The sequence below is a fragment of the Barbus barbus genome (assembly GCF_936440315.1).
Source record: "Barbus barbus genome assembly, chromosome: 34".
Taxonomy (NCBI): Eukaryota; Metazoa; Chordata; class Actinopteri; order Cypriniformes; family Cyprinidae; genus Barbus; species Barbus barbus.
In genome coordinates, this window is record NC_136762.1 from 10,136,855 (window position 1) to 10,164,849 (window position 27,995).

The following is a 27,995-nucleotide window of genomic DNA, read 5'->3' on the forward strand; positions in this document are numbered from 1 at the left end:
CAGTGCAGTCAAGCTTTTTGAAGGTACTTGAATTCATGAAGATTCATGAATTATCCTAAGGGCTGTGATTTAATGTCACCTTCGTTTGTGGATGGAGTCAGAACATGGTGCTTGGTTAATAAAATATTTCTCACTGCCATATTTAAGTATATTTCTATGTCACCAGCATGAAATAAGCTCCTTGTGTAGAGACTGCAGGTGTTCTGTTCCTATATAACTTGTTTGTTTTCAGTCTAAATTTAATGTAATTAAAATTACTTTTTAGAGAAAATATGGCTAAATGAAACATTTAAAAAATACAATTTAAGTGCAGCATCCAAAAAATTGCAAATGTAAAAAAAAAAGAAGCCTATTACGTGCCTATGCACCACATTTACGCAAACGGCTGTGACTTTATCATAGTTCAAACAAAAGCTCTCAACCCAGTTTGCTGGTAAGTAAACAACATCAGCATTAACGAGCTCAGGAGTTGATTGAGGGGCTGCCTGGAGTGGTAATGGTCCTCCACATCTATTGGATTAGAGGAAGGATGTCATTCAGTATTAATCTGTGAGCAGTAGGCAGCCTGGAACACTAAGCACTCCTGCTCTCTGTCTGCTTCTGACTCGTCCCATTGTTCATCCTGTGCTGTGGGCACTGGAAAGAAACCATACTTTCCAGAATGAATCTATTCTGCTTTTCTCTGGTAAGTGATTCACCTTTTCTGCTCTGTGGTTTGTAGATTGACAGTGCGTGGATGAAACGTGACCTGCTGGAGGATGTGAAGGGAACATGTGACAGTGCATGAAGATCAGGAACTAAGCATTAGCTGCTCATGAGGGCCTTTTGTTATGCTTTCTTTTGGTTAAGAAGTCAAGTCATTAGTTTATTATGGCTTACATGTGTAGCCCTAGCATTAAAGATACATTTTATTTATCTTACCGTCACAATATTTCAATTTAATTATTATTATAATTTTTTTTGAACAAAACACATTGGTGAAATGTGTAGGTTTAACGGAGTTTCTCTGCCACATGCTGTGTTGTTTTGTGCAGTTTATGATTAATGGTGGTCTCGCTTCACTGAATTCACGCTGGTGTGATCTTCTGTAAGCAAACTAATGCCTCTGGTTATTTGTGTCATCTTTTGCACAAATGGATTTTAAATGCACTTTAAACACTGTGCAATAAATCAGGGTCTTAAACGGGTGGTCTGTGACCCCTAGTGGATCGGTGGTTGTACTACGTTAATTGTTTGATTTCTGACTAATTTTTATAAAAAAAAGACAAAAATACATTATGAACTTAGCTTCAACCAAAGCTAAAGTTAAGAAGCTTAAATTCAGCTAAATGCTCCACTGTTACACCCATAATACATTTTAGAAAGTTAATTTTAAATGCACTTGCATATGACACTGTATATCAACAATTATTTTAATATTGATTATTAATTACTTGATATTATTATTATTATACTATATGCCTGTTTAAAATGCCAGGCTTAAAATGCAATGCAACACTAATTTTTAAACAAGGTATATTATAAACAGGGTTATTTTAGTATATTTCAGTTGAGATGCTATTATAGTGTCTATTAATATTTTGAACTTTTTTATTTTTAGATTTTCTGTTTTTATTTCAGTTTATTTTATTTCTAGTAACAAAAATACTTTTAAGATTTTAGTGTTAACTATAATAATCATGTTTGTAACAAGGCCCGTTACCCTCGACCCTCGTAATAACACAAGATATTTAGTGTGTCTTACATACAATTTACTTTACGTTATTAGCAGCGTGGGTTGTGACCGACATGATGTTGTTTTGTAGGAGGGCTCTATGGACAGCCTGTACGAGGCTGTGCAGGAGTCCTGCGAGGCTCAGGTGTACACTATCCCCAGCAGGTCCTGCAGCCCAGCTGTTCTCTCAGATGACGCCACCAAATGGAGAAGTGTGGGGCGTTCCATCTCCATGGTAACTATAGAAATGTCTGCTGGAATGTTGAATCCATATACTGCACTGCCATGGGAAATGTATCGGCCATCTGGACACACGCTATAACACTGCTGTGGACATGATGAGCTTCCATTAAATAAAAGCTGCTGCTAATAGATTGTGCTGTAACCATGTGGAAATATATTAAGGTCTACTTGAGGCCTGCCTATCTTGAGAACACATTTCACAATTTCAAATAAATATATACAACAAAAACATGACTCTGCATGTTAAAGTTTCTAGATAAAATGATTAAACTGCCTCATACTGGATCTGTCTACAGGAAATTTCACAAATCAACTCAGACAACACTAGAAAAAAGAAACAAAGGTGAGTTCAATCGGTGTTGTTAGCGAACAAAGAGAAAAATGTTGAACTTCTAGTCAAAGCAAAAGTGAAAGAGCCCTTGAAGCTTTCATACTGACAGAGAATGCAAAATGTACATGTGAATATTTGTACTTTCTTTAAATGTTTCCTTGCATCTTCTTTCAGTTCACTACCAAAATCTGTTTCTGAAAATGAAGCTTTAGGTATGTGATATTTTGAGAGATATTTTTTTATACATTTTCCTAAACTTCTTCTTTCTGCATCACATGACTAAGCTGCGATAGTACACACTTTTTCTGCTTTAATGCTCAACTAGCTTGACTGACAGGCAACCAGTAAATAGATAATAAAAAAGAAAGGTACACTGTGCATCAGATCACTATGAACATGAATGAAAGGACAAACCAGATTTTCTACATTTTCTTGCCTTTAAATTAAATTTTACAGAGTGAAACAGTAAAAGCATGGAACATTAGTGGACCTTAAATGAACAAACCCCTAATGGTTTTGATTTCCCTCCTGCAGATAATACCGTCTGCACTAATTCGGTCTGGCCCAGTGCCAAAATGCAGGAAGATTTAGTCCTCCTGAGGAAGAATCAGAATGAAGGTAAAACCGGTCTGAGGATTTGTAGGTTAAACCAGACTAGATTTCATTTACAAGACACACACAGCTAAGCAACATCACTTACTATTGGCCAATCAGATGGCCTATAAGATTCTGACTGCGTCAAATCCCACTGACAGTGAATGGAGAGTGTTGTGCAGTTGTCAGCTCACACTTGCCTGTCCTGTGTGGGATTAATTAAGAAACAGCAGGGTCTTAATTGTAAATAGGGCACTAGACTTCAGCCTCTTACAACTGTGGAGGACTTTCAAAGGACTTCTTAAATCAACATTCATTATTTTAGATTAAAATATATAGGGGAGAAGTGAATATTTTTAGTCTGATACTTAGTCACCATTTTTTCTTGCCAATTTCAAACATCCTTTTACCTATTAAATGGCCCTTTGGTGTGATACAGTAGTTTTAAAAGTACAAATATTCCATGTAATCTCTCAATTATTATTATTATTTGAAGATGGATAATAATGAATCATTTCAAATGGTGTTGCACATTTATTTTAAAGTAGCAATGCTGTTGAACCTGTCTGTATTGATGTGCCACATTTCCTTGACTAAGCAGAGTAAAATCACCTGCTACATGGTATTTCCTCTCGTCAAAATATGTGAAGAAGCAAAACAGGAAACGAGGTGCAAAACCACATACGTTTTCTCATACGGAATGTACTATTTTGAGCTCCGCTTTGGTTTAGTCTTTTTGTTTGTCTAACAGAGATTCTGTAATGTCTTAATAAAATAAAAACTTAAATAAAAAAGCAAATGTGACTTGGTTGCTAAGTACCTAATAATTAGATTAAATGTGCTTAAATTTCAGATATGGTGAGAGCTATAAGAAGGGCTGAAAGCCAGACAATGGCAGACAGAAAGACCATTTCAAGAAACATACAGCAAGAGATTCCTGTCCAGGTCGGAAACACATGACATTTGTGTCTAGCCGAGTTGTATTGGTATAATTAGAGAACCTAGAAAATGTTTATGGCATATTTATTTATTTTCATAAATTTATCTATTTAAAATGTTCATTCTTTCATTGGTAGATTGTCTATTATGAGGGGTGTAATCCAAACCAAGAACAGCTAAGAAGCAGACAGAATGGCACGGTGAGTTCAAGCCCTGTCCTCCCAGGTGCTTTGTGCCAGCTGGAATGTAACTGATCGTCATTTATTACACAGGGGCTGGAACAACAGTTGTCCCTGTACAGGGTATCGTGGTTGATTGTGTCTGTACAGATGGTTGGGTGAGGGGCACGTTCTGCCCGTGTAATCCCTTTGCCCACATGGCATTAGAGTCAGTCGAGACTGCTAAATCTGTTATGGGTTCACCAGTGTAGTACTCCGTCAATGGGCTCACTGTTGAGAGTCATCAATACTGTCATAAGGGTGTAGAGTAAAAAACATACATAATAATTTTTATCATAAATCTATTTTTTTTAAACAATCTCCTTATAATTATGTTTATATATTAATGTTCCTATAAATTAGAATTACATGTATTTTTTTATAAATATTATTTAATTTGTTTAATTATTTTATTTAATATGCATGTATGTAAGTAGGTATTATTTCATGACATTTAATTATTATGTCTACTCTGTTGACAGCCTGAGACAGCAATTGCAGACATGACACAGCTAAGAGGGACACGGATGAAAAAAGTAGAGAGGAAAAGTAGTCAAAGAGGAACTCCAACACAAGAAACAACAGGTAAATAAACCTATTAAACTTGATGCAATCAAAAGCTGTTTGTAATGTCAGTGACACATATTGATATTTTTTTATCCGTGTCTTCCAAAGCTCACATTAAAGGTGCCAAAGGAATGATGTGTGACACTGCTGGGGGGTCAAGGGTCACAGAGACAGCACCCGCCAGACATCGCTGGAGTAACCCCACTGAAACAGCCTTAAACTGGGTACCAGCCAACAACACCTGTCTACCTCCCTGCAATGAATATCGAGTCCACATCTGTGACTGGACTACATCCACAACTCCAAGTCAAGAAGATAAAATCAACATTCGAAACTCAAAAAGAGACTCCTTCCCCAAAGGAGTGCTGCATTCTAGCACCAGTGTGGATTTCTGTACCTCCAATGTAAGTCATTTTTGATAGATATACTATCATTCAAAAGTTTTTTAAAATGTTGTTGGAAGAAGTGTCTTCATTTATTTGATCATAAATACAGTACAATTTAAAAAGTTTTCTATATTAGTATATTTGAAATGTTTTCAGTTTTCAATTTTCAGCAGCCATTACTCCAGTTTTCAGGGTCACATGATTCTTCAGAAATCATTCTAATATGCTGATTTGCTGCTCAAAAAATTATTATTTCACATTATTCTTTGCAAAGCATGAATATTTGATAAATATGCAAATTATCAAAGCTTTTTATTTCATGTGTTATAAACTCAAGCTGTTAACCTGCTATCAAGTACTGAATGTATGTTACTATTACAATATAAGACTCGAAGTTTGTCCTGTCATGCCAACCAGTGATATTTTCACACACTTCAGGGTGATGACCTCCAGTGTTTTCTGAAGGTATATAGAGACCGTGTAAATTGATCATCTTTTCCTGTTTCCTGCATTCTCATATGTATCATCTTTCTAGCACTGAGCAGGAGTGAATAACTACACTCTAGAACTCTCAAATAAAGTGAAGCTCTCATAAAAGGTTAGGAAGGGTTGTTTGTTTTCAAAGGCTTGAGTAGTATTTGAAGAAATAGGTTAATATACTGTAATCCTGGATTTGGATTTTGCTATGGCCAACTGCACACAGCTGGATTAGGCTGTTATTGCCTGTAGGGTTTTCTTGAACACTATTGGTCAGTTCATGCCTTGTACAGCAATCTGTATTAATCTGTAATCAATCTGTCGACCTTTTTATAATTAAATTCCACAATTTTCATTAAATTAAACACAAAAAGTATTAAATTTATGTGCCTCTGGCAACGCAAAATGTAATTGCAAAATTATGATTCATTTCAAACAAGTTTCCAGAACACTCTCCACATCTTCCATTTGCCACTCAAACAATAGTCCTGCCCCCAAACTCATGTCATTGGTTGCTGGTGAAACAATGTGCAAATTGTTCAGGAAAATAAACATATTTATGGCTTACTTTTAGTTTTCGGCATATATAAAGGCTAGATTTGAATTCTTGACATATAAAGAGCCCATGACTAACATGCTTTACATATGCAAAGTACCTAAGACAGATATCAGATAAAACTCGTCGTTGTGCAGTTTTGCAAAACAATCCAAACTGAAAGTTGTGAAAGTAGACAGGAAGTGTTTCAAAAGCATGGGTCCACTTCCTTGCGTGCAGTGGAGCTACTTCCCCTATGCAGAGACCAGATTTTGCAATTTGGGCAAAGGACAAAAGGAATTTTGATTAATATGCTTTCACTTGAGTATATTTATAGATTTCCTATAATGTAAAATTATAAACGTGACATTAATCATAAAAGTTAAATGAAAAACATAGTGGAAGCACAGATTCCTGCATCTATTCTACAATCTGAGGGCCTTCGTGAAACTAATATGATGCAAGGAGGGTTCAATCATAAAAACACCTCTATGGAAATTATTTTTTTTCTCTGTGTACCACAGAGTTGCACTTATGAATTTGTGTTACTCGAAATGACTGTGAAGTGGTGAACCACAAAATGCAGACTCAAGCATTTAGTGTTTTTCCCCTTGTAGAAGTGATGCCTCGATAATAGACAGAACACGCATTGGCTCACATCCTGTGTGATTTAAGGAAGTTCTTGTAATCGGTTGTTCTGCTGAGACATTGCATTCTTACACTTGTGGAGCTGAGAGGTAAACCCGCTAGTTTCAGATTAGACTTTAATTTTAAGGAAAAACTGAACGCACACTTCAAGGCGATGCTTCAAAGGGCTGCTTCAAATGCATCAGACAAACCAAAAAGTCTTAAACCTAAGGTAGGATTTATTAATGTATTTTAAGATTTCAGATAATAATCTGAAGGTGTTATTCAAGTAGTTCAGATATATTAGGCTATAATAGATGTATCATGTAGTGCTGCCATATCATAGGAGATCTGACGTTTTAAATTGGACCAAGAAAATGGACATTTTTAAGGACAATGTAACAAAAAGAAAACAGCTTGACACCACACAGCATTTCTGAACAAGTTATGAACAGCTTTGTCAAGGTCAAATTCACGAGAATGGCTTTAATGATACCATAGTTTGCTATTTGATTGAGATTATATGGATTTTAAATGTAGATAATTATTTGCATTTTCCTGTGGAAGAGCTGACAGGTTTTGAGCAGATTATGAATCATTCAGTGTTTTTATCAAATTGAAAACTGTAAAACGATGGCATAATGAACTGAAGTGCTCTATAACTTGATGACATGGACACTATAATGCCTTTTTTTTCTTTGTTTTATGCAAAGTAATATACACGTACATGTTGCATGTGCCTTGCTGTTATATCTTTTATAAATGTGGTCGGTTTTGTTTACCTGACACAGCGATCCACCAGTTTTGGAAGATTTGACACATTCAGAAATCAACACTCCCCTTCCAGACTTGAGGAAAATGGAGCACCTGAGGTAAGAGAAATTTGCATGAATAAGGCATTTATTAATCTGGTTTATGCCCCATTATGTTTCTGGTCTGTTATACTATGTTTCCTCATAAAATATTTTTCTTAAATGAAAAACCATCAACCTGCTTTAATTACAATAGTCTAACTGGCCACTATACATATATATATATATGCAAAGGACTATCAAAACATATTGTTTTGTGTGTATAAAACAGGCAGAGGGTGAATCACCAGCAGAAAACTGTGAGAAACCAGGAAGTTTGGGAAAAAAGATGAAAGCCATCTCGATGACTATGCGTAAACGGATGGCCAAGAAGCACATCAAATCCTACTCTGAAGACATGGTGAGTCACAATGCAAGTTCCTCATTTGATTACTGACACCGATTAAGCAACAAAGTTCTTTATTACCCAAATATCAGCAGTTCATCAGATTTCACAGGGGTTGGTTGGCACATTTAAAGAAATATTAAATATATGTCTAAATAGTAGTGGGGGCGTTATTCCCTTTGTTGGTTGTTTTAATATCCTAAAATGTTTTTTTTTATATATATATAAACACACACACACACACACACACACACACACACATATATATATATATATATATATACACACATATATGTAATAACAGACAAAGCAATAGTGACCAATTTAAGATGTAAAGCAGCTCCATATTGATATGTCACAAGAAAGTATGACGAGAAAGTTTTCCGAAACTTACAGGATGTTTTTATAACACAACAACCTATATGTCAAAAGATCAAGGGAATTTTGATTCCTCAGATCATGACTCTTTTCCATTTTAATCTGTTTTTAATCAGAAAAAAAATTGAAAAAAGATATACCCAGAAAAAAAATGAAGTACATTCTCAGAAAGAAAAGTACAATACAAAGCAGTACCCTAAGGTCCTAAAGCTAAAAATGTTAGCTAAAGCTATATATTAGTACCTAAATGTGCATTTTAGTACTTTTTGAAAGGGGACTGCTCCAGTCACAGTTTTGTACCTTTTTTCTGAGAGTGTACCTTATGACCCAGAAATTACGGCCCACAAAATCAACCTCTGAAACCAACCAACCACAGTTCTCCCTATCACTTAATCTGTAGAATAGTTCATACGAATATCCAGACTGATATTTTGTTTGGCGCAGGGTGATGACACTGAGGGAGAAACAGAGAATGGCTCTTCAGCAGAGAAGAACTCAGACCACACCAGCAACTCATTAGAAAGCCTCTACAGTGGACAGAGCTCATCCAGTAAGCATCTGCACACAAGCGACTGAAGTGGAAAGTGATTTGACATAGTAATCATAATCTTTTTGTTTTTGTATTTATTGGCTCAGGTGGTGTGGCTAGCAATTCTGATGTATCCAGTAACAGAGACAGCCTGAAACTGGAAGAGGAAGTGCCCTACACGGGACAGTTCTGCGGGCGAGCTAAAGTACATACAGACTTTGTCCCCAGTCCATATGATACAGACTCCCTAAAACTGAAGGTGAAATAAAAATTTAGATTTTTTTTTTAATTCAAGATTGCTTCCAGTTGAATTAATCAGCGCAATTTTAAAGGAAAAACATTAACTGTCAATAGTAAGTTAATGGTGTTGGTAATCTTTTTCAGGTGGGAGACATCATCAGCATCATAAGTAAACCACCCATGGGCATATGGACTGGCATGCTTAATAATAAAGTGGGAAATTTCAAGTTTATTTATGTGGATGTTCTGCCTGTGAAAGAGAAGGAAGAAGAGGAGGAGGCCCCAAAAATAAGACCTGTGAAAGTGTGCAACAAGCCACGACCAAATACACTCCTGGAGTTATTAGAGAGACTTCATTTAGAGGTATAACCACAGACAGGACACAGGTGTATACATGTACTCACGTGGAAACATCACTTATCCTTCATGCCCACCTGCTTAATTCAGCAAAATCCTACAGAAAACTATCTGTGGATTTTAACGTCACTATCTTCACCTCACACTGATTGGCTGCGACCAGTGTTTTAATTGTTAACTACAATAAAAACTATTACAAACATTTTTTTTTTATTTGAAATAAAATTAAATCTAAATAGTAGATGAAAGACTTAAAAGCATTTTTTTCTAGAAATGTTGCCTTGTAAACTAACTTAAATAATTTTAAGTTAAAGTAAAAATAGATGAAAAACTTCAAAAAGAATTAAGGTAAAGTTAAAATAATGTAAATATAACAATCTAAATTATATTATAGTAATATGTGATAGTATATAAATATATTAATAAAATAATATAAATAATAATAGCTTTATAATTAATGTTTAATAAAATTGACAAAAGCATTCTTAAAACAAATATAAATGAATATAATTATAAAATCCAATTTAAAAAAATGCTAAATAGTATATAAAATATACTGCCATTTTTGTTATTGGCATATTTGAGCTTTTCTGATTACTTTGACTCTCTCACTCCTTGTTACTACATATCAATCTCACAAAAAAGTGAATAAATAAATAAACACTCAGCTCCCTAGAGAATTAATTAAAAATGCCGTTCACATCCACACTTGTCGACATCTATGATTTAGTGCAAGTGCAAGATAATTCCCCTAAAATGTTGATTATAAATGTCCATAAATTTGTCTTTGACTGGATAGTTTATAACTGTATTGCACATTTTAATGTTCAAAAACTCTTTTGTCACAGGAATATGCTTCTTCATTACTCATCAATGGCTACCAGACAGTAGATGATCTCAAACATCTGAAAGAGAGGCATTTGATTGAGCTGAATGTGACCGATCCAGAGCACAGACGCAGGTTGCTTGCTGCATCAGACTGCCTCTATGTCACAAGCAGTGAGTATCAATACAAGCAGTTTGATAGACAGCTTTGGGCAAAACTATATTTTGGTTTTCTCTGTGTCCATCTCAGGAAACATTATGTCAGCAAGCCTCAGGAAGGACACAGATACCGCAATCTTTGCATCGTCTATTTTTGTGTTTTGATGAAATTCTGCCCTTTTGAAATATTAGAGTCGGACAGTGAGTCCAGAATTACTAAAAGTCACAACCTTATCTGTTTTAATGTAATCTATAACGCTCTGTGCAGTTAGGAACAGCCTTTTCCTGTAAATGCAGGTCAGGATTAATTGGCGTTTGGATGTGGGCTCACTGTGAGCAGGTGGCACAAGGCTGGGCTGCTCTGGCTGATATGAGTGTGGGATAATAACCAGGAAGACATACTGTCATTTAATTAACATTAATTTCATTTGGGTTTTTGCGCAAATGCAAACCTGATTTGTTCGGCAGGGATGAAATTAATGAGCAGGAGTCTGTATGAGAGATTTAACCTTTCTTTGCTTTGGCTTACAGAAGATGAAGAGGGAGCGATGAAGGGCAATGAGGAGGAAGACGAGGATAATGACTGTCCCAGAGACTCGGGTTGTTTTATTCCTGCAGAGTGTCCTGACAGCTGAGAGTTATCTCATGTCTCTCTCCTGATATCATTTCATGTTAAAACTACAAACAGACACAGAGCTCTTTTAATGTTTTCTTTTGTCACATTGTGTGCTCATCTTTCATTTAGATGTACTTGTGTTTTGTATTTAACATTCTTTCATCAGCTTTGTGTTGATGTAACCTATTTCTGTTAATGCAGATGTTATTTGAACTTTCATGGCAACTTACTTGTGTGTGAGGAATTTTTACAGCTTTTACCAATGTTTATGATGACTGAACTGTATATAATATTATTAAAAAATGTTATTTATTCCAAAGCTTTCTATTACTTCCTCATTTGGCTGTGTTTGAATAGGTACACATTGCTATTACAGCTAAAATTTATGCAATTAACTTTCCATCTGTTTCTCAAAATAACTTTGTGGTTTTGGTGGGATGAGTTTCCAGATGACTAGTCACGTGCAACGACTGATAGATCATTTCAAAGCACTTTCCAGTTTCCATCCTTTACCAGAATTAATGCTAAATATGCAACTTCTGATCAACATGCTAATATATATTGGTAATTAATTACCAATATTTACTGATCCAATCTTGACTCTACCTAAAATGTGTTTATTTTTGGTAAATGAAAAAGTTATTTGAAACAAGACAACTAAAGTTTATAGTTTGTCAAATTTCATACATATTATCAATTCCTACATATTTATTATCAACTAAGGTTTTGTGGCAGGAAATAACCACATTTACTTATTTGACTTCTCTGCTTGTGAAATTGGGGGTGAGACAAAAAAACTCATGCAGCATATGATGATAGAACGGAAAAAAATATTTTTATTCAATTAACAATAAATAATACTATTACATAATTCATAAATGCAGGTTTGCCAATAATATTTTAATTACAACTTTTAATATTGGATTTGTACCATGCAAACTAAAAAAAGAGGGGGGGAAAAGAAAAAGAAATTAAAAAAAGATAACAGGAAGTTGTACAGAAGTCCGCTTGCGTTTTACAGTGCATTCTGGGAAATGTAGTTAACGGCAGCAGTTCCTATCACCATGCTGCTGATGAAAAGAACTACAACCCCCATCAGCCAAACAGCCCGTATTAGGTCGACGTGTATGTTCGCTCATTCGGCGTAGATGCTGAATGAACATCTCTTATACAAATATCCATAACATATTGGGTTGGAAACATGGCCGGGGAAATGTCCATAATAGGTAAGTCTTAAATTACATTAAACTAATGTACTCGTAAAGATATATGTCAAATTTAACAGAGTAACCATCCATGTAAGTTAGCCGTTAGCTAGAAATAGAACTGACGCATATAGCATGAAAGTCATAAATAACTGACTGTAACGTTACGTGGATAACTACCGATATATCAGACATACAGATATTGTCCAGCTTTAGACAAAACAGTCAGCCTCAAACATCAGCTGATATTTACACGCCATTTATAGACAGATGTTACAGCGGCTGTGTTAGTTAACTAACTATCTAGACAGCTTATTTGCGTAATATTTTTGTAATACATTTGAACGACATACGTATAGTAACCATTGAGTTATATGGTAGCCTATATAACGACAGAAACATTTCCTGATTTCACCATTTTTCTATATATTTTTGTGTGTCACTACAGGTTCTGTCATCCTGGCTTTGTTCCTGGCAGGATATCTGGGACAGCAGTACCTGCCCCCTCCGAAGCCCAGGGTCATTGGGTTGGATCTTGGGACCACTTTCTGCTCTGTGGGAGTGTTTCAGCCAGGCACAGGCGAGATTGAGGTTATTGAAGATGACAAAGGTCGCAAAAGCATTCCGAGTGTGGTGTCATTCACCCCCACCGGTGTGTTTTCTGGACATGAGGGCCAGGAATTGTCTGACATAAATCCTCAAAACACAATTTATGATGCCAAGAGATTTATAGGGAAGATTTTCGACGAAGACACTTTAGAGAAAGAGAGCACACGATACCCGTTTAAGGTACACATTTCGTATTTTACAGTCTTTAATTGCTCTTGCACTGCTTGCTGTGTCTCTAACATTTTCTTTACTATTTTAGGTGATATTCAACAACGGGAGTGCAGAATTTTTTGTCTCTACAAATAGCACCTTCACAGTTACTCCTGAATTCATCGGATCCCGTCTCCTGCTGAAAATGAAAAAGATGGCAGAGAAGCAACTAGGAATACCTATCGATAAAGCCATTATATCAGTGCCAGCTGAGTTTGATGAGAGGCAAAGAAACTACACCATAAGAGCTGCTAACCTAGCTGGTCAGTTTACTACTCACTTCTTAAGGTGTACATTAATTGCAAAAGCCAGTCATTTCATTAGGAATCAACAATATTTTTCACACACATTCACTGCATTGACCAACAGAAAGCTGCTTGGTTTGAAAGTAACTTCCGTGCAAGCTGTCCTTCATGCATCTCTATGCTATTGATTATTTACCTTTTTTTTTGCACACCAACTTTAGCTAATGTAACCACAGCTTTAGTCTGTCACAACTTGGTTATGTCTTGCTATTGGAATCTATGGAAGCCACTCAAACAAAAAATAAATAAAGGTAAATTATGACTTTTTATCTCACAATTCAAACTTTTCCCTTGCTATTCTGAGAAACTCCGAATTCAGAGGAAGAAAGTCAGAGTTGTGAGATGTACACTCAGGATTCCGAGAAAAAAGTCAGAATTCTAAGTTTATATCTGACTTGTTTTGCAAGTTTCTGTTTTGGCAGAAACTGGCTTCCATAGAAATCAGTACAAGTATCCTTGTAAAAGCTGATAATGTTCTGATTTAAATCTATAGTAGTTGACTGATCGATCATTGTGCATGTCTTCCTCATCAGGGCTGGACATCCTGCGGGTGATAAACGAGCCCACGGCAGCGGCGATGGCTTATGGACTGCATAAAGCAGAAGTGTTTAATGTGCTGGTGGTGGATCTGGGAGGAGGAACACTAGATGTGTCACTTCTTAATAAGCAGGGTGGCATGTTCCTTACCAGAGCAATGGCAGGTGAGCTGGGTGATATGACATTATAAATGTATCAACTTGGGAGAGATTTTATTATGGTGGGTATATTTGTGTGGCTATTAATGGGCTTTATGTTATTTAAATATTTGAGACACATGCTGCTCTGTATTTTTCCATAATTGAGGGTTTGTTTATTAAAGCAATGATGAGGAAGAAATAATGGGTGTAACATTAAGCAAAGTATAGTTGTATAAGTTTGCCAAGAAGTTTATTGTAATTTAACTTACACATTAATGTAGAATTCAGCTGATGTCCATTTACAGAAATAAGAAATTTGAAGCTTTTTAGTTTCAGTGTTGCACTTAATTGTTCATTCGTTATGAAAACTCTGTGTAATGAAAAATGTTATGATAACTGTCTTTAATATTGAAACCATTCACTTGATTTGTGCAGAGGTTTTTTTTTCTGTCTTCAGAAAGGGTTCAATGGTATTTTCCTGTCGTCCTAACGCTTTATTATAACGAATACATTGCAATTTATTGCTATATGTTCAGACTAATAATAATATATAAAATACATCATTCTTTATAATTTTCACTCGCCTCTTTTCTTTAAAATGGTTTAAAGGCTTGAATGCCAGGTTTATCATTTTATAAAGCATTTTGGTTTTAGTCACAATTATGAATTTGCTTACCTGTCCTGTCCAACAAAAAAAAGAGAGGCGACTCAGCATTTCTTCCGTCGTTGTGTCCCGTACCGATGTTTACGCTTGTGTTTTGTCTTTGACAGTTTTTCTGTCTTATAACTTGTAAGTTTTTCTAGTTCATTTCTACAGTATTTTTTGTGAGTTGTTTTTTTTTTTTTTTTTTTCAAATCCTTATACAGTCATAACCTTATACAGTCAAATTATTAGAAAATTCATAGAAAATCACAAATTCATTGTTTAGCGAATGTAGGGACCCTGGCTATGAACTTTTGTTTTTTAATTTTAATACACATACCCTGTTTTTCCCCAGGCTCTGTGGTTTGACCTCAGTTGGTATTTAGGTTAGAAGGTTTTGGGTAGTGCAATCTCAGCGAAACCTCACTGACATTTACCTAATAACACACATGAGAATGGTGTCACATCAGGTGGCATCATCCTGTTTCAGCATGAGATTAACACGTGCTCTTCATCTCCGCAGGTAATAACAAGCTTGGAGGGCAGGACTTCACCCAGCGTTTGCTGCAGTACACCATCGAGCGAGTGCGGCAGCAGTACGGCGTGCCTCCTACTCTTAAAGAAGACATCCACCTCCTCCGACAGGCCATGGAGGCCGCCAAGCTCAACCTCACCCAGGAGCCTCACGTTCACGTCCGTGTTCCTCTTCACCTGCAGTCAACGGGAGCGAAAGGAGCGCAGGAGGAAAAAGTCCTGTTTCAGGAGAAGCTGACGCGGGAACTCTTTGAGGAGCTGAATGCAGATCTCTTCCAGAAGATTCTGGCACCCATTGAGACGGTCCTCATAGAGGGCCATCTAGAGAAAGAGGAAGTGGATGAGATTGTCCTGGTGGGAGGGTCTACGAGGATCCCCCGCATTAGACAGCTCATTAGTCAGTACTTTGGAAAGGAACCAAACACCTCAGTGGACCCTGACCTCGCCGTGGTGACCGGGGTAGCCATTCAAGCAGGCATCATGGGCGGCTCTTGGCCTCTCCAGGTCAGCGCAATTGAGATTCCCAACAGGCAGCTTCGTAAGACCAACTTCAGCTGATTGGCTGAGAGACTTAAACTGCTACTTGGGTATTTGTCACGTGACTGCTATATGCCAACAAACCAAAAACCGGTTAAACGATGTGCGTTATAAGTTTTTGCTTCCTTAAACGCAATAGCTTTGCAATGATTTCCTGATTGGGCCAAACACAATGGTTACTGGTTCATTTGTACTTAACATCTGGACTTGTTGGCCCAAATTAAAATGTATACATTTATCTTAGCATTGTGAGAATATTTTTCCCCTGTTATCTTGAGCAAGTGTCTGCTTGGGACCATATTGGTTAGTTTATTGCCATCTTTGTGCCTAATTGGTACTAACTGTGCAATAAGTCTTTGACAACTGGTTTTGGCAGGTTTAATGAGGTTATATTCAGGGAAGCAGCTGTTTGTATACAACTGAATAATCATTCCAGTCTCAGCTATTTATTTATTTATTTTGCCAAGGCTAGCTAGCTGTTTGTCTACTGGAGTTTTGCTTGTGCCTTTTTAGTCATTGCCACAGTTAACCGTAGACTAAACATAGTCTGCTTTGTACTTTATTTTTAAAGACTTAAGTTTTTTTTGCAATAGAGTTGAGTATTAGTAAACCATAATACAACCTGCCAACTGTTAAATGTACCAGCATGACCAATGTGGGATTTAAATCATTAACTCTTCAAACTGAAGCTTTTATAAGAATGTGAATGAAAAGATACGTAAATGTTTACATATTTCGTGTTTAGGTTCACATTTTTCTGCATATTAAAAAAGTGAAGGATAATTACCCACGTGGACCAAAAAAAAAGATGTTGGTTTTTGTGTTGACCTGTCTTGTTTATATAATGCTAAAAGCTTAATATTAGAGGTGAAAATACTTTTTGCAAAGTGTGAATATAGTTTTATGCACTTTAAATATAGAGTTCAGAACATTGCACAAAGTCAAAAGGGAAAACAAGTATATATTTATCAGTGTGAATGCATATTCAAAACGTTACTGTAACTATAAAAAATATCGAATTCTATTTTTGTACAGTCCTGTAACATTTCATTTGTTGCATTATGCACAGAACCTGGTTTGTGTGTGTGATTAAAGTCCTTTAACTTTTGCTACTGTGCAAAGAAAAACAAACCTTGTTAAAACTGCAGTTTTTTTTATTGATCGACCTCTGAAACACATCAAAATAAAAACATCAAACAGCACAATCGTTCAGCCTCGTCCTCTGTGTGACAGCACAAGCCACTGTAAACAATGTCACATTTACAATATTAAGTAAAGGGTCAGGACATCTCAGCAATGGGAAGCCCTGTACAAAATATTTAATACATGAAAAGCTACTCAAACAAAGGGGTTCAGTCTAAAATGACAATGTGACGGTTTAAAAAATAAAATAAAAATCAATGAACAATATTCAAACACACTTTTTATTATAGGACAGTGTCCGAGTAATATTGCACAGCATTGAAACTCCAAGCCAGCTTCCTTTATAAACAGTGTTCAACTATACAATCCAAACTCAATTTTGGACAGACCCTTTTTCATGGATCTTTAAATTTTGGTTTCTGTAATCCACCATTTCAACCTAACTAGGGGATTTTTTTTTCTTCCTAAATGAAACCACATATATGTATGCCAAACTATTCCATGTAATCTGGCATCATACCTACCAAGACGATAAGGCTGGGTGATTTCCTTCCAAAATGACAACTGAACCACATGCTAAATAGGTGGTATATTAATTACAGCAAATATAACTTGAAGGCTAAAGACAGGCACTCTGTAAACACCTGTTTATTCTTAAAAATGCACAACCGTTTGAACAGAAGGCATCATTAGACTGAATATCACACCATACCAAGGTCTAGAAATAATAATAATAATAAAAAATAAAAAAACTGGCATAATGTTATACTCCACATTGGCTGGCTACGGAAGATTAGAAAAATAAAATCCCCAAAAACCGACAGATAAAATCCACTATATTATCACAGGCATGCTTTCAATACGAAGCAAGTAACGGGCATTCCAGGATCCTCAAGCGTTACGTAGGGGAAGAGGCCACAGATTTGGTAATAGTCAACAGAAGAACCGCACTTCCTACTTCTCTTTACTGTTCAGAATTTAAAACAAGCAACTTAATAGTGGAAGAAAAACAGAATTCTCTGTACACGGGTCCATCAGAAACAGTAGGCTAAGAGTTGAGTCAGTAGTTCAGAGGAGACACCAAAAGCTTGATCAGGATGTGATGTGATTCCTTTGTTCCATGAGTCAGTGAGCAACGTCTTAATTGGTGTAGTAGTTAAATCCATTTTCCGTATAGGGGTCATCGCTGGTGACTCCGTTGCTCACCTCTGTGGAATAAGACGGCAGGAGGCAATACTAATTATGCTTAACGCCCAAAACGTTTACAAGACCTCCACTATGACAAACCACAAACCAAGAATCTTCAATCATACGGGAGATATACCGGCTCTGTTCCAAACCCTAGTGAGCTGACAGCACTTTATTAGGCATCACAAGTGTGAATCTGATGTGAAAGCAGTTTAAAACAGTAAACCGCATACTACTTCTACCTTATAAGATGGATTTGTGTCTAAAAATCTTGGCCAAAGTCAGTATTACACATTGTTTACAGATAGTGTAATTGTGAAAAGCAATTTATTCACGAAATCGGAGATGGAAACTATATTTTATTATTAATTTTCTTCAACAATATCAATAGAAAACAGTTTCATACCATTTAAAAAAATTACAATATTTGTGTTTTTGTGCCGAGTAACTGATAAATTAATTAGCTTAGCTACATGCTAACGCTACTTTCAACAATCAACTTTCAATAGACAAGTCTCTCATATTCAAAATGGCAGACAAAGTTGAAGGAAACAATATTTCATTCAAAACCTTCACTTAATATCAATAGAAAAGTTTTTTGATAAAAATGATTTCATTCAGTATTTATGTAAACTACCATTCCAGTGGGTTTTGGTTTAAGAAAGATGTATTTTTTCCCGCAAAGATGGGTGTAATTGATTAAAAGTGGCATTAAAGATTTACATATACACTCATTTATTATCAATGTTGAAAAGAACAGAATTCATAAGAATGATTTCTAAATGATCATGTGACACTGAAGTCTGAAGTACTGAAAAAATTCAGCTTTGCCATCAAAGCAATAAATTAAATTTGAAAATATATTCAAATATAAAAGTTAATTGAAATTGTAATAATATTTCACAACATTTTTGATAATATAAATGCAGCCTTTGGTGAGCAAAATAGACTTTTTCAAAAATAACAACAAAATACCAACTTCCAAACTTCACCGTATACTGAGTTTATGCCTGTATAGAACATTTCAACTCCGTCATAAAGTTCAATATATTAATGTGCTTTTTATGGTAGCTACTTATGTAGTTTGCACACTTGGAACAGAGCCAGTGGGGAAAAGAAAACTGTAGATCTTCTTTGTGAATTCCACAAATCTGAATGATCGGGTTAGTTATCATCACCCTCATACTCACCAAACGCAGGCCACAGTTACCCTGGCCATTGATTCCACAGCCCTGCATGAGCTATCATTCAAGCTGTGGGATGCCAGCGGAGTATGGATTGATGGATGAATGGATGCAGGAAGAGACGGGATGGTGGTAGACAGTGAGAGACAGGAAGGAGAGGGAAGAGAATGCGATGGAATGGGATGAAGGGATGCGGTGACAGACTCAAACCCAGGAGGTGGACAGCTACTGTGGCTGACCTTAGTGACAGGGCAAACACACACAGAGGCATGCAAACATTGCTGGGACACATGCACACACAACATTAAACCAAAAACACATTGCATGCAACACATGTACAGTCAACTGGACATTAATCGCAAAATAACCCATGACAGAGGGATCTTGTGTCACTCTGAAAGAGATAATGCGATAATGAACATTGGCTGTACATTATCCCACTTATTACACAGCTACTTTTCAAAGAAATACATCATCAATGGATCCTCTTCAGTGAATGGGTGCCGTCAGACTCAGCAACACCACTCCAGTCCATCAGGTAATGTCTTGTGAAATGAAAAGCTGTGTGTTTGTAAGGTGATGTTTTTATCAGCTGTTTGGACGGCACCCATTCACTGCAGAGGATACAAGTGAACAAGTGATGCATAGCAAAATTTCTCCACATCTATTCCGATGAAGAAACCCATCTACATCTTGAATGGCCTGAGAGGGAGTATATTTTCAGCACATTTTCATTCCTGGGTGAACTATTCCTTTAAAATAAGGCAGCGGTTATTTGCACTAAGTGCAAATAGCAATAGATACTATTTACATTTAGCAATTAGATGCTATTAACACTAAGTGCAAACTGCATATTTTCTTAGCGATAGATACTATTCACACTAAGTGCAAATAGCGATGGATGCTATTTACACTTAGTGAAAATAGCAATGGATTCTATTTACACTAAGTGTAATGGATGCCACCTTATTGGGACATAAAGCCCTCCCAACACCCACCCTAAACCTACCCGATACTTTTTGATTATTTCCTTCATTTTTATTGAAAATAAAATTTGCACATATCATACCTGTACATACATAATTGTCTATATTATATATTGTGTTTTTGCTTTTCTTGTACATTGCCTATTTTGTATATTTGTATATTATTCTTTTTATTGTCCTGTCCTGTTGCTGTCTTTCTGTTGCACTGTGGAGCTTCTGTCACTATAACAAATTCATCGTATGTGTAAACATACCTGGCAATAAAGCTCATTCTCATAAATACATTTGCGATGGGATATGAGATTTGAAAAGGGAGCAAAAAAGTTCGGCAAAAGGCGGGTTCGAACTTGGGTCGATCGCGTCAAAAAGCATGCGCCTTACCATCTACACCACCGAAACCAAAATGAAACAAGCGTCTTTTTACAATGTTGACTATCCCAATCACACGTTGGTGGGCAGAGTTAGTGTAAATAGCCTTTGCCAACAAGGCGGGCTATTTGCACTTAGTGTAAAATAAAAACTAAAGTCCTCCTGAGTCACAAGATGGCGCTAATGAGCTTTTCTAACTTCTTGGTAAAAAAAGAGAAACAATGTGGAGTAATATATGACACCAGTATTTTGCCATGGACAATGGTGAAATATGCAGTTTAGTAATTATTATACAAATATCTGATTGACCAATCAGAATCCAGTATAAAGCACAGTGTAAAGCTTACGTATAGCATTCTCATACATACGCAACATGAGAAACGTCAAAAGGATGTGGTTAGGTGGCTCTTACCAGAAAAGATGAGCTTCTCCTTCATGATGTTGACATCTCTACTGGATCTCCTGACGGCTGCGCTCAGCATGATCTGCTCTGGGTTGTAGCTCCGCATCCCGCTCATTCTCCACCTGTGATCACGTGCACACACAAACATACACAGACTGACCTTAGAGACATATCCAAACAGAGTTTACATTGATACTGCTGACTCTGCTTTTACAATCATTAATCTCACAGTGATCTACTAATGTAATTGGTAGTCTATGATATATACAGTGTTTACACTACCTATCAAAAGTTTGGGGTCAGTGACTTTTTTTTAAAGAAATTAATACTTTAAGAAAGGATGCATTAAATCGATCAAAAATGATGGCAAAGACTATTAATACATTTCAGAATTTTATATTTCAAATTAATCTGTTCTTTAAACCTTCTATCAAATAATCTTGCAAAAATATTCCACAAAAAATATTATAATCCGACACCATCTGTCAAAACGGACATTTTGGGGCGTGTTTGGTCCAAAACAAAAGCATTTGAATTAAACTGGATAGCTGGTAGAAATATATCATCTTAACGTTAAAAGCAAGTTTTCATATAAGTGTAAACTGTTTTCGTGGGGGGAAAAAACACTTCTACAAAAGGTAGAACATTATTCTCTGACTGAAACAAAAGCCAGCTAATAATCTGTAACTGGCAGTCATGTGATTGTCACCCCCTAGTGAATAAAAGCGGAATGACTCCTGTTTGTGAACCTTGATCCAAGTCATTCCACATAATGTACCTCAATTAGATATTAATTATATGTTAAATGATAAGCAGTGATATTAAAGTGTAATCATGTGGGCTGTGGTTTAGTGAGAAGAGTTAGTAATAGCACTGACAAAAAAAAAACAGGTAGAACAAAAGATCCAGGCAGATAGATTGAAACAGGGTTATACAGAGAAAGAAGGGAAAGAAAGGGAGATACACACTGGCAGCATGGGCCAACAGCACTGACCCAATTACCTGATCATGTGATAGCTGAGAGATGCCAGAATGCAGCAGAGAAGAGGAGCATGCACATCAGGCAGAGAGCAAGAAGAAGAGGAGGAGAGGTGGAAGAAAGGGTACAAGAGTAAAAGAAAGGGAGAGAATTAAGAGGTCAGTTCAGATAAGCAGATGCAAATGTCACTATGGCAAGCGCAACAATCAGAATCCAGAGCCCAACATAACATTGAGTTATACCAGTGATGCTGATCTCCAGCATTAAACATAATATTATAATGCAAAACAACATCAATGCAAACACATTTTCTTTGTATCCTTCTTTCCTTCTCTTTCACTAGAGGTAATCTTGTTTCAGGATACATTAACATTTTGTTTTGCAAAGGTCAAACAATGTGAATTTCTGATGGGAGGCTGTAGTTGATTACATCTGATGAAACCACAACACATTATTTGATTGTGTGAAACAATCCAAGTGAAGTTATTTCATATTTATTTACTAGAATTTACAATCTAGATGTTTTAGGAGTGACTTCAAACAAACTTTAGCTTTCATTACTACAACATTCTGAGTCATTTTCTTTCAGACCAAAACTGTACTGCGGGCGAATTTAAGCAGTTAAAAATATTCAAGTTTTTTTTATGTTCACACAGAACATAAAATGATTAAAATTAAAATACTATAATAAAACATTTCTTTAGTAGAATAAATTAAACATTTGTATATAGATACTGTCATTTTCGATAAACATTAATATTTGTTTTTTTGCTAATACTTTATTGCTCATAATACATATGAGATTGACATGATAAGAACTTAAAATGTAAGTAATTTAGTATATGAATTGGAAAGTTGGAAAGAAGTTGGAAAGAAAAATTTTGAAAGTTTTTTTTTTTAAACTAAATCTAACGGGAAAAATAAAATAAAATAAAAATATTAGATAAAGTTTTAACAAAAATTATAAATTGTTGTCTTGGCAACCAACTTTTTCATTATAAATAATAGAAAAAGTAAAATAAAGTTGAAGTACTAAAATGACTAAAACTGATTTTTTTTGTTGAATATATATATTAATTAATTACAAATGCACATAACATAGCGACTTAAACTAAGCTAAATAAAATGAAAACAATTCAAATAAATACTACAACAGTATATAAATATTAATAAATACTACAGCAGTATATAAATAATCCAAAAATAACAATGAACTAGAACTAGGTCTTACTTTGAATAAAACATTATCGCTATAATCTATTCTACACCATACCATGTCAAACAAGTGGACACTTACTTCTGGAATATAAATATTCCCAGAACTACAGCAAAGGAAATGAGATCAGTAGAGATCCATATCAAGCAGTACTCATCCGGACTCTAGAAAAAGACACAAATGTTACTGAGGCAGATTTGTGAGACACCAATAGATGGCGCAAGAGAATAGATATTACAGCCATTGCTAGATCATTTTTTTCACCATTAATTATAAAATATAAATTATTCAATAAAGTAATATCATCAATATTTATTATATAAAAATGTCAATCTCAATCATGTATTTGCCCCTTAACATATTTATCATATTTTTAAATTGTATTCTAGAAAAAAAAAAAAAGGTTTTTAAAAAGGCAATGTGCTTCTCATTTTGAATAAAGGCCAGAACAGCAGATGCTGACCAATTATGTATCTTGGAAAAGCATGACGGCTTTGTGCTGTTGCTTAATAAATAATCTACAAGCAGATGAGGGTTCGTACCATGAGCCAGAGTGGATAGTGCACCTTCCTCAGCACCTGCGGGGCCTCGGAGGAGACGGACGGCACCCCACTGCACCACAGCAGGGAATACAGCCACGGCTCGTTCACCGAATACAGAGTCAGACTGATGTTGTTCTCATTATACAGCCTATTAAAATAAACACACAGAGATATATGAATAGCTTTTACACACTTGACAGCGCAATTACAGGTTTTTGCATTTCCAGTTCATTACACTAGTGGCGCAGACACTGCAGCTTTTGTTTCAAAACTGTCCTTTATTGTGTAATGTAGGTGTTGTAAGCGAGACCAGGTGTCTGTATATAGGGCAGCATCCTACCGGACGTCCTGCACAGAAGCCTGGTTGTAGCGCAGCAGGACCCTGCTGATGCCTTTATGATGAAGTGTGTCGAGAGGCAGCTTCTGCACAGATGTCTGCTCTAAACCTGGAGCCACGTTCCTCACCATCTCCCTGTTACTGTCCAACGTCCACATCACCTACACATAACACACAAAAAAAGAATTTGTATGTATGTATGTATGTATGTATGTATGTATGTATGTATGTATGTATGTATGTATATATATATATATATATATATATATATATATATATATATGCGCAACACACACACATTTATATTTATTTCTATTTTACATACATATATTTCTATTTTAAATAGATGGTGTTCTTTTTAAGGTTTTATACAACACAGAATCCAGAAAAAAGTATCACATTCAAAAACAATATTAAGCAGCACAACTGTTTCCAACATTGAAAATAATTAACCATACTAGAATGATTTGTGAAGAATCATCTGACATTAAAGACTGGAGTAATGATGCTGAAAATTCAGCTTTGCATCACAGGAATAAAGTCTATTTTAAAGTATATTAAAACAGAAAACCACCATGTTAAATTGCAATAATGTTTTACAATATTACTGTACAATATTTAATCAAATAAATACAGCCTTGATGAGCAGAAAATAATTCTTAAAAAAAAAAAAAAAAAAACTTAGAAAACTTTTGAATAGCAGTGTACAAAAAAAAAGAAAAGAAAAAAGAAAAAAAAAAAAACAAGTATTTTTTTACTATAAAACCTGATTATATTTATAATTTTATGGCCAAAATTAAAATGAAATTCTATTAGCCGGTAATGTAAATCAATGAGATTTTTATAACAGTATAGCAGACTAAAATAATGCATATAAATAACAGTTGTCACTTTGTATCTCCCAATAATGTCTTAGGAAGACAATATGCAATTATGATGAGACAATTTTATTATCAGACAAAGTCTGACATATTTCTTGCATGACAGTATTGTTAAATGCTTGGTTTTATGTTGAAAGCTTTGTAGTTTTTATTCCGGATGGCAAAACAATGCAATGCATTACAATGATGACAGAGATCATAATGACACATTTACGTTCCTTTAAAGCATGATGCATCAGATTCGATACTCAAATTAAAACATATTTCGAAAAACATGATATATGGATTACCAAGTACAGCCAAGTTAGCATAGCTTAGCATAGATCATTGAATCGGATTAGACCGTTAGCATCTCGCTCAAAAATGACCAGAGTTTCGATAGTTTTCCTTTTTAAAATTTGACTCTTCTGTAGTTACATCGTGTACTAAGACCAACGGAAAATGAAAAGTTGCGATTTGATTTTGCCGGTGCAATGATATTATGCAGCACCTGAAAGTAGTCCCCAACTATATCATAACTAGTTCCCTAGCTGCGGACTACTTTCAGGCGCTGCGTAATATCATTGCACTTGCTGCACCCATGGTACGGCAGTAAACTTCCTTGATTATTATGCCGGAATGAGAGTATAGTTCCTAGCCATATCGGTCACAAAAATCACAACTTTTCATTTTCCGTTTGTCTATGTAACTACAGAAGAGTCAAGTTTTAAAAAGGAAAACTATCGAAACTCTTTGGTCATTTTTGATGACCAAATGCTAATGGTCTAATCCGGGTGGGTCTCACTCGTCCTGAAAAGTGAAGCTGCGGGCTCTTTGATTGCCCCCTGGTGGGCATGTAAACGAATGGGACTTCAGTCAAAATAAAAAAATTAATTACACTACCAATACAATTTTCCAAAATACGGTTTTGGTCATTTAAGGTAGTTGTTATCACGCGGATATATGTTCAATTGTTCGTTTTTGTGATAAGTTTGATTTTAGCTAGTAATTTGATGCTATAAAAATAGGGCGTGTCGTTAGGGTCGATTGGGTCTGTGGGAGTTTGATTCCGCAGCTCCACCTCACGACTCTACTGCACAGACTCTGGCTCCAAACGAACCTCTACTGCGCAGACTCGGGCTCCAAATGACGTAATTTACTCAAGATAGTAGTGGCCATACTGAGATGTATTGAGTTTTCTATAGTGGAAGGAAGTGGAGACGCGTCGTCCATCTTTTTTTTTTTACAGTTTATGGTCTAATCCGATTCAATGATCTATGCTAAGCTAAGCTAAAAGTGCTACCGCCAGACCCGGAGATCGGCTGAATGGATTCAAAGACGGTAAAACTCAACTGTTTAACTCTAGGGGAGTTGTAAAATCAGCCTATATCCAAAAAAAGTGGAGTGTTCCTTTAAGTCCAGTAACTTAAGTGCTCATGGTGAAATAAAAATAGTAGTTATTTTTAAAGAAAACTTCTTTAAACAGCACAGCACAACAGGTTTTTCAGCAAAGTTTTGATCATGTTGATCATTTAAAGGCCTTAGAAATTTGTATATTAAATAAAATTCAGTAGGATTTATAGGGTTAACGTTACAACCATTATGCAATTAATATTAGTCACAGCTAGGGGGCGCTACTATACAACCACATAAACCAGGAACAGATTGGTATCCTGTATCCTCAATCCTATCCCTGAACACATCTATTTCAACCCCTGACCAAGGACAATGAGATTTCCAGTAGCACATCAAACGTGAGCATCACTCCCTCAAGACTGACCTGCCGCTGTGGTATTCCTGACCTCAGAACAGTGTCCAGGGTGAGGTTGACCCAGTCGTGGCGGTGGGGGTGATTGGCCGGTGGTCTGCGCAGAGTGAATACGGCTGCGCTCTTGGACTTAGCCACTAGTTTCAGCATCTGCTCCAAGCTGCAAACTGTCTGGTTCCCAACTGACCAGCGCTCAGATGTTGACATGTACTGCACAGTCCAGAAGGGATCATCCTGCATTCAGTAAAATCAGTTAGTCCACTTATATGCCGTAATACATACTTATACAATAATGTAAATGTTAAGTCCTAATATTTTTCACCGAAAACAGCTATAATTTAGTTTTACGTAACCTTTACATTTAATTGAATACCTTTGTTACTGTACCTTTAAGAATTCTATATGTTAATATGCTGACATCCCAACTATGACTTATTCTAAGTAACCTGTTTTGCAAAATCATTTTCATAAATGATCAAGAGAGGAAGCTTTACATTAATATTAAAGCACATCTACATACACATGTTCATTCAGAACTTGCTAGTAAATTTCACAAATAATTATTATTACATTGATTTAAACATAAAATTTTGAAGTAGAAAGACTGAAGTATTTTCTTTAAACATACTCTAATAATCTATTTACAACTTCGAAAATTTATTTTAGTGTAGTACATTGAACTCTTATAAATGTACTCTACATATCTAAAAACACTCTTCAGTCTTACCATAAATAGATCTACATTACTAACACGATTACATACTATTTCAGCTGTACTGTAGACATAGTTTAGAGCCAAAATGGCCCACACCTTTAGAAACCACTGGCCAGCGTTCAGCGAGCTCAAATCAGTCCAGTTGAAGAGTGAAGCATCATCATACTGTCTGTCTGGGAACACTCTTCTCACGTTTGTGGTTCTCCTCAGCGTCCGGTCTCTCATGAGGAACGGCACACCATCTAGACTACAGCCGAAGCCAGAGTTACACAGCAGTATATGTGATTAGACAGCACTTAGATTGCAACTGAGAAAATGTTTCCATTAGGGCTCAACCTGCCAGCACTGCTGGATAATATTCAATGATAAGAGAGAGAATAAAAGTGAGGAGCTGACTTGCGCTGTGATTGACAGAAAAAACATCTGAATGCATTTACTGAATGGTGGGACTAGGACTGGGCGATATTGCCTGGGGAAAAAAAATCCCTGATTTTTTCACAAAAAATCAGATTTATACCCCAGTCGACCCTGCCTTATACCAAACTTTTTTTCTCCCTTTTCAAATCTCATAATCGCATCGGAAAGGCATTTATTTTCAATAAAAATTAAGGAAATAGTCAAAAAGTTGAAAATAAAAGTATCGGGTAGGGTTA

At 35.9% G+C, this 27,995-nt stretch overlaps 3 protein-coding genes across 8 annotated transcripts in view; 2 read left to right on the top strand and 1 right to left on the bottom strand.

The window, feature by feature from the left end:
- Nucleotides 1-1,814: 1,814 nt before the first annotated feature.
- LOC306853806 (SAM domain-containing protein SAMSN-1-like) lies at nt 1,815-11,249 on the top strand (the record flags this gene model as incomplete). The annotated part of the gene is made up of 15 exons (XM_079391458.1): nt 1,815-1,949; nt 2,254-2,300; nt 2,463-2,500; nt 2,823-2,906; nt 3,736-3,827; nt 3,959-4,021; nt 4,522-4,624; nt 4,715-5,010; nt 7,423-7,503; nt 7,715-7,843; nt 8,651-8,756; nt 8,843-8,994; nt 9,120-9,338; nt 10,181-10,331; nt 10,848-11,249. The coding sequence occupies 15 exons, from the start codon at nt 1,815-1,817 to the stop codon at nt 10,949-10,951; spliced, it is 1,800 nt and encodes a 599-aa protein (XP_079247584.1). The 3' UTR covers nt 10,952-11,249.
- Nucleotides 11,250-12,033: 784 nt separating this feature from the next.
- LOC306853894 (heat shock 70 kDa protein 13-like) lies at nt 12,034-16,855 on the top strand. The gene is made up of 5 exons (XM_079391579.1): nt 12,034-12,158; nt 12,586-12,926; nt 13,006-13,219; nt 13,795-13,962; nt 15,105-16,855. The coding sequence occupies exons 1-5, from the start codon at nt 12,134-12,136 to the stop codon at nt 15,671-15,673; spliced, it is 1,317 nt and encodes a 438-aa protein (XP_079247705.1). The 5' UTR covers nt 12,034-12,133; the 3' UTR covers nt 15,674-16,855.
- Nucleotides 16,790-27,995, bottom strand: part of LOC306853893 (glycerophosphodiester phosphodiesterase domain-containing protein 5-like) — a 49,864-nt gene continuing 38,658 nt past the window's right edge. For 2 of the 6 annotated variants that reach the window (XR_013782780.1, XR_013782781.1), the window contains 8 exons: nt 27,439-27,589; nt 26,640-26,861; nt 24,003-24,160; nt 23,663-23,810; nt 23,202-23,284; nt 20,935-21,047; nt 19,174-19,406; nt 16,790-18,003 (listed from right to left, as the gene is read on the bottom strand). Coding sequence is in view for 3 of the 6 variants with exons in the window: in XM_079391576.1 (XP_079247702.1) it covers nt 17,936-18,003; nt 20,935-21,047; nt 21,928-21,942; nt 23,202-23,284; nt 23,663-23,810; nt 24,003-24,160; nt 26,640-26,861; nt 27,439-27,589 (958 nt within the window). In the remaining 3 variants the exon portion in view is untranslated. Of the gene's footprint in view, nt 18,004-19,173; nt 19,407-20,934; nt 21,048-21,927; nt 21,943-23,201; nt 23,285-23,662; nt 23,811-24,002; nt 24,161-26,639; nt 26,862-27,438; nt 27,590-27,995 lie in introns of all 6 variants that reach the window. The other 4 variants (XM_079391578.1, XM_079391577.1, XR_013782782.1 and 1 more) reach the window with 3 other exon arrangements.

Coding starts and splice junctions, on each gene's coding strand:
- LOC306853894 (XM_079391579.1), top strand. CDS start 12,134: ATGGCCGGGGAAATGTCCATAATAG. Junction 12,927..13,005: donor GCACACGATACCCGTTTAAG/GTACACATTTCG, acceptor TTACTATTTTAG/GTGATATTCAACAACGGGAG. Junction 13,220..13,794: donor AAGAGCTGCTAACCTAGCTG/GTCAGTTTACTA, acceptor CTTCCTCATCAG/GGCTGGACATCCTGCGGGTG.